Source organism: Coturnix japonica, chromosome 7 (genome assembly GCF_054131305.1).
Source record: "Coturnix japonica strain WE chromosome 7, WE-NBRP24, whole genome shotgun sequence".
Classification (NCBI taxonomy): domain Eukaryota; kingdom Metazoa; phylum Chordata; class Aves; order Galliformes; family Phasianidae; genus Coturnix; species Coturnix japonica.
In genome coordinates, this window is record NC_140669.1 from 32,279,360 (window position 1) to 32,286,339 (window position 6,980).

Here is a 6,980-nt window from a genome sequence, read left to right on the forward strand (position 1 = left end):
GGGGCTGCAGGGCTCTTGGGAGCTTCTGTTTGAACCAAGCCCCAGAGATGCGATATCCTTTGCACTTTCTTGCTCTTCAAATGGTAAAGGTTGCAGGTCTCTTTCACCTGCTCATTGCTGGCAGAGATCTGGTGTTGTACATGGTTTTCTCCATGCAGGGATATCATCCCTGGCACTGCCTGGTGTGCTGGGCTCTACACACTATGAGGGTCCCAACATGTTGGGCTGGGGACCCCAACACAGCACTGCTCAGTTTTGCCTGAGCTCAGGGAGATGATGTGGCAGCATAAATCATGGCCAGCTCCAGGGCACAGCAAGGTCAGATTTCTCCTTGTGAAACGTTTTCATGACAACTGGCCCAAACATACCAATACCCTGCTGGTAAAAGCACTCTCCAACCAGGGGAGGAGTGGCTGTGGCTTGCAGGAGGATGTCTGCCCTTGCAGCTCAAGGCACAATGAACTTTGGTGGCAAGAGGACACAGCCCCCTGCTTGCAGCCCTGAGGGCAGGTCTGATGGCACAGTCACACACAAAGTCACAGCCTCTCCAAACCTCCAGCTTCCCAGCTGTTCCCCAGTCTATGCCTCAGAGCTCAGGGACTGTTCCCCCATGAGAACAGCAGGAAAGCCCCCGTTGTGGGCCTGATCCTGCAGAGCAGACACCATATCCTTGCACTTGGGCACCACACACACTGGAAGCCACAGAGGCCACGCAGGCAGCAGAGACGAGCCCAGAGCAAACCTCACCCAGTGCTCTGAGCCCATCAAATCCCACCATCTCCAGCCTGACTCAGGTCATCACCAGATGCAATCATTAAAACCCGAGAATTTAAACCATCAGTTACCACCTGCTCTAGCTCCCATCTCTGAAATGTCACCAGTGTTTCCTGTGTCAGCAGCCACCCCGGAGCAAACAGCATCCTGTCCTGATGCTTTAACCCCTGCAGGCCCAGCTCCGCCACTGCATTGCACATCACTTAGAAAAGCTACAGCCACATCCATATCCATCAAACATCACAGCCAGGGAAGGCAGCAGCCACATGCACAGGGAAGCAACTGTAAAATATAGCACCAGTAAAGAGAAAGAAGCAGAGGAACACAGGTTTTGGGTTTGGTTTTGTTTGTTTGTTTGTTTTTTTATCAGGCCCTTTCGTTGTATAAATAATTTATTTCAGTTCACAGCGTTATGTCTGCATCTTTTAGTAAAAAGAGGAAAGACAGGAGGGACAGAGACTGGCGGTCAGCAGCAGGGCTGAGACACAGGCAGTGGGGTTTCAGACACTGTTGGGAACATGGCAAGGTACCCCCCCCAAAAAGAATAAAGGGTCATTCAAACATATTCAGAGAAGACACACAACCTGGCAAGAGGCTCAGAGCAACAACGCAGGTAGTTTCCTTCAACTGACCAGCCCACCTCAGGTGATGCTTGTTGTCATATAGGAAAACCAGCGCACAGTTGTGTCACTGTTAGGGAAATGCCACAGGAGCCATTAGCTACTAATTGGAAAAGTGATTTTAATTATTGCAGAAAGCAGAATTGGTGGGCAGCATCCCACCCGAGCCTTCAGGTATGCTGTAAGGTGAGCACATGCCTAAAGCCCGGCTGGAAAGCAGATGCTTCTCAATGGGGATGCTGAGCAGAGCAGTGTCCTCAGCCCCTGGGAAGGACTGAGCTCTGCTGACATCCACCCCATAACTTCAGTGCTGGTATCTGCAGAACCAAGACCCACCTCTCGCCAGTGAGAAGGCAAAGCACACAGCTAACACCTGTGCTTGCTCTGTTTAAAGCCTGCTCGCTTTTGAGATGGTGGGAAAAAATGAGTTCCCCACTTTGTTGATGAAGGTTAAAGAATTTGGCTTCCATGGCATCAAAACTGAAGACTGTTTTCTCTCCCAACAGCAATTACCAGAGTGTTCGAGGTGAAGACTAAGCAAAGCAAACCCAAGGAAGCAGGGACAGAGCCTCCTGAAGGGATGGGACCAGCCCACTCAACGCACAAGTCGGGGACTCAAAGGGGCTCAAATCCTGCACAAGAAGGGACACACTGCCTGGCCACAGCGTTTGCTTCCCCGACAAAACACCGTGTATAAGGTACCGTCCTCATCCGCTCATCGCTGCAAGGGGAGAATCAACTCCCTGAAACCTGAGGGCATTTATTTCTTTGTCTCCTCGGTGGTTTCCTCCGCTGCTATGGGGAGGCTTTTCCAACAGTAAAAACCACTGCAAAATCCTGCCCAACTGCAGCTCGAAATTCAGCACGTTCAGCCCCGAGGGCTGCCTGGGCCTCCCCCATTCTTTCAGTGGGAAGCGCGGGAAGCGGAGCCCCTGCCTTTGTCCAGCAGGGAGATGGTTCCAGGCTGGATCACTCCCACCCTGCTACCAAACCTCCACCTGCAGAAGGAAACCACGGGGCCTGCCCCTGCCTCAAGCACTCAGCCCTCCAAGAAACCAGGAACAGACCTGCTGGCAACTGGGGGGCTTCTCTGCTTTCAGTGGGTTTAAATCTTCATATAGAAAAATAACCTCCCCTCTGCCCCATGCTTCCCACCCCGCTTCTCCCAACTCTTTACATTATCCCGGCTCTGCCGAGTCCCTTTTCCTGCTGGATTTTGCAACCTTCTGGCAGGACTGGGCAAGCTCTGCCCATTGCACCATGCAGTGCTGGTAGCCATCCGTCCTGCCTTCTGTTGCCACAGACCCCCTCCCAACCCCAAGCTCCCCCCCCCCCCCAAGTCGCAGAGCAGCACGGTGACCAGTCCACGTGGTGGTATACAAAGCTTTTTTTTTTTTCTTTTTCAAAGTAATCCATGTTTTTGGATCACCCCAATCGGAGCAAATTAGCACCTTGGAGCATGCCTTTGCCTGGGCACCATCAAACACCTGCTGTGGCTTTGGCTGCAGGAGATGCCACAACCAAGCTTTAGGAAACGGGGGCTCCTGGACCCCGTGCCGCTTCACCCCCCTCCCCCTCACCCCCCCTTTCCTCTATCTTCTTTCTTTAGTTTTTTAAGCAAACAGCTTAAAGCTCAGCACCAGTCACCAGCTGCTATGCACCTCCAGCTGCTGCGGCATTGCATGAAAGCTGTCTGTCCTCTTCATCTGCTTCCTCAACCAACCAGCCTGCAGAGGCTTTGGGTTGTCCTTTTGGAGGGGTTCTTGTCCTCTTGGCCAGGTTCTGTCCTTCTTTTTGTCCTTTTGGCCACGTTCTGCCCCCTTCCGAGGGTTCTGTCCCCTTTGCAGGGTTCTGTCCCAATGGTCACGTTTCATCCCTTGGTCGTCTTCCCCCATGCTGCGTTGCTCCAAGCCGGCTGACCTTGCACAGCTTCAGCCTCACCTTTGGCCTCTCTCAAATGCACTTGCACAGGGTCCTGCCCTGTTCACCCCTAGGTTTGCCCCCCTTCCCCCCCAGCAGTCAGGGGATGGAGGGGAGCCAGGGGGCTGCCCCAGCTCCGTGGGCTCTCGGCCGCCCGCGGCATCTCGCCCCGCTCAGAGCATCTCCAGCCCGGCCATGGGGCTCAGGGGTTTGGGAGCAGTGCCCTACCCCTGCTCCATGCTGCCCTATGGCCGGGGATAGGGCTGCGGGCAAAGGGGGGAGAGCAGGAGGAGGAGATCCTGCAGTCAGGATCTGGGCTTGGCTTGCAGGAATGGCATTGTTATCACCGCTATTGTCGTCGTTTCATTCGGAAAGGGACAAAAAATGAAAAGAGAAATAAAAAAGCACGCACACACCGGAAAAAAAAAAGGGGGGGGGGGGGGGGAAGAAACAACCAACGAGAAAAGGATCGCTTTGGTTCTCTCTCCTCCTCCGTTCCTTTGTTTGCTCTCCCACCCGTCCGCACATCTGCGGGCTTCTACCGCTTCTTCTTCTGTTTCAGAGACTTCCTCCGCTTGAGGATCATCTCGTAGAGCTTGTCCATGCCCTCGGTCAGCCCCTCGCCGATGATGGCGCAGGCCGGCTGGATGTGGTACGTGGTGGAAGGGGTCAGCTCGTGCAGAGCCAGCTGCTTCTCGATCTCGGCCACGGGCAGCGACTTGGGCAGGTCCTGCTTGTTGGCGATGACCAGCAGCGGCGTGCCCTGGTTCTCGGCGAACTTGGTCACCTTGTGCAGCTCCGTCTTAGCCTCCTCCAGCCGGTCCACGTCCACCGAGTCCACCACGTAGATGATGCCGTCGGTGCAGCGGCTGTAGGACTTCCAGAGCGGGCGCAGCTTCTCCTGGCCGCCCACGTCCCAGAAGTGGCAGCTGATGCCCTTGGCCGTGCCGTTGCTCAGGCGGATCTTCTCCGTGTTGAAGCCGATGGTGGGCACCGTGTTGACGAACTCGTTGAACTTCAGCCGGTAAAGCACCGTGGTCTTCCCTGCCGAATCCAGGCCCAGCATGACGATGTGCAGGGACTGAAAGGCGGAGATGTTGGAGGAGATGTTCCCCATGGCCGCCCCCGGCTCCGCCGCCCTCACAGCCCCGCACCCATCTCCGTGCCGGCCCGGCCCGCCCGCCTCGGCTCGGCTCGGCTCGGCTCGGCTCGGCTCGGTTTGTCCCGGCTCGGCTCGGCCCCTGGCGGAGCGGCGGGCAGCTCGGTCCCACGCCGCGCCGGGGCTCGGGGACTGCCGGCCGCCCCGCCCGGGAGGAGGGGCCGCGCCGCCGCTGCCGCCACTTCCCTCCTCCTCCTCCTCCTCCTCTTTCTCCTTCTCCTTCCTGCCCTTCCGTAGCCTCATGGCGGCGCGCCCCTCTCGCATGGTCCCGGAGCAGCCCCCGCTGCTGAGATGCGGCCATCTCGGTGACATCCCAGCGCCGCGAGCTCAGCGATCCCCAACACCCGCCCACCCCAGCGCCGACACCTCTCGCCTTTTGTGCTTTACAAATGCCCTCTCTCCGTGTTTTGGACACCGAGGTCTGTCCCAGGTCAGCAGGGAGATACCTCTGCCCCACACTCTACCCCACTCCTCACTCTGGCGGCTGGTTTTGCTATCACTCCGAATCCCAAGAGCAGCAGCAGAGCTGCTCCTGTGCTGCTATCCACCTCCTTCAGAGCGTTTGTAAAATGACTATCAACCACTTCTGACAGCTTAACGGGAAAGCCCCGGAGAAAGAAGTATAATGCAGGAGGCAGATATCGCTTTTAGTTTAAGATGATCTTCCCATGCAGCACACAGTGGGGATTGTAGGGATGGAGTGGGATCGTTTCTCCATATTTCATTTTGCAGATGCATGTTTGCTGCTTTATGGGGAGATAAGGCTACCTACTAACACGTGGCGTCATTAAAAATACAGGCAGCTTGCTGAGACACTGCGGAGGTGACAGTTAGTGTGGAAATCACCACGTGGTGACAATGTGAGAAGCACGGGGAGCTCTGTGAGCACAGTGTGCAGGAGGAAGGCTGCTTGGCACAGCATCACCGCTCAGAAGGCAGGGCACAGCCAGAGGGCTGGCTGGGATATCACAGAACCACACAATCATTCCGGTTATAAAAGACCTCTCAGATCACCCAGTCCAACCCCAGCCCACCCCACCGTGCTCATAGCCCACATCCTTCAGTGCCACATCCCCACAGGTCTGGAATACCTCTAGGAGTGGTGATTCCACCACCTCCATGGGCAGATGTGCCACTGCAGCACCGCTCTTTCTGAGTACCTGGAAACCCTCTCCCCTCCCATCACCTCTCATGCAGAAGCCAAAGCCTCCCCTCCCTTCCTTCTCTTTCATCCCCTCTGCTGAAGGTGGCTTTGAGCCTCCAATTGAGGGGCTTCCTTTTTGAAAGAGGCCACCAAAATCTCTTCCTCAAGTGGAAGGGAAAGGTGCCCCTCCTGTTTTCACCCCAGCACTGATTGTGAGTTATAAATAAAGTCGAGATTAGATAGACAGCCTGATCAAAGCTAGGGGATGTTCGAAAAAATGGCCTTATATCAAATGATCCCGAGGGGACAGAGATAAACAGGAGCATTGCAGTGCTGAATTATGCTGCAGCTAATGCCAGCTATCCATAAATAAGCTGTTAAAACCTCTGCTGAATATTAAGTGCAGGCATAACAGCGTTAATCGCGGTGAGGAGAGTATGCCAAGTCAATTCAGTGGCAAATTTAGGGAGAGGAAACCCATCTTTTCCATAAGCTCTCCCCTCCTCTACTTTCCTTCCCCCCACCCCCCATCACCCCCCACTCCCCCTCTCCCAAGGTTATGCAGCCAAGGTTAAAGCCAGCATTAGCATCTAAATGTCTGCCTGAGAGCATCTGACAAAGGCAGCACTTGCTGGTCCCCAACATTTCGCTCCAGCAGCAAGAAGGTTGTTGCTGCCATAGTAACTGCTTTCAGACATGGCAATTATTTCTTCCCAGCCCCACCAACCCATCTCCCTTCCCCCAGCTAATCCTGCGCTTCAATGTATCTTTTTTCCCCCCCATTTCTTTCTTTTTTTAATCAATGGTGGATCACAAAGGGACTGAGGCTGCGCGTACCCACCAGCAGCATGCCCATGGATAGCACAGGGATGCTGCCACTGCGCAGGCATCTCCTGATCTGCAACCAGTTATCCCTCTATCGCTCGGGCAAAGCAAAACCTTGCAGCAGCAGTTTCTGCAAGCAAAATCCAGTGACTCTGGGGCAAAAGTGGTTTGCAGAGAGTATTGCAACTCCCAGCCCATGCAGGCTCCTCTCAGACTCCTCTGCCCATTTCTTCTTAGTAGCAGCAGTTGTCTTAGTCTGCTCCCTTTTGTTCCTGTTTTAAAAGCTGAGACACCAGCCCAAACAAAGTTAGCAGGCAAGGGCTGTAATTACAGTTTCCCCCATTCTTGGGGGTTGCCTCTCCGAAGCTAATTAATAGCATCCCTGTGACTAATGCTTGGGCTGTGGGAACGGCTCGAAGAATGCGCTGAGAGCCAGAACTGCGGCAGCCACCCCTCCAGCAGCTCATGGTGAGACGAGGCATCTCCAACCAGCTCAGGGGGACCTCCCACCTCCTTCCAGTAATTCTACAGTGAGCTC

General features: G+C 55.0%; 1 protein-coding gene across 1 annotated transcript; it reads right to left on the reverse strand.

The window, feature by feature from the left end:
- Positions 1-1,103: 1,103 nt before the first annotated feature.
- Positions 1,104-4,644, reverse strand: ARL4C (ARF like GTPase 4C). The gene has a single exon (XM_015867823.3). The coding sequence runs from the start codon at positions 4,429-4,431 to the stop codon at positions 3,853-3,855; it is 579 nt and encodes a 192-aa protein (XP_015723309.2). The 5' UTR covers positions 4,432-4,644; the 3' UTR covers positions 1,104-3,852.
- Between the last annotated feature and the right edge of the window lie 2,336 nt (positions 4,645-6,980).

What these genes read in the sequence shown, in the direction of transcription:
- ARL4C (XM_015867823.3), bottom strand. Translation starts at nt 4,431, where the DNA reads ATGGGGAACATCTCCTCCAACATCTCCGCCTTTCAGTCCCTGCACATC.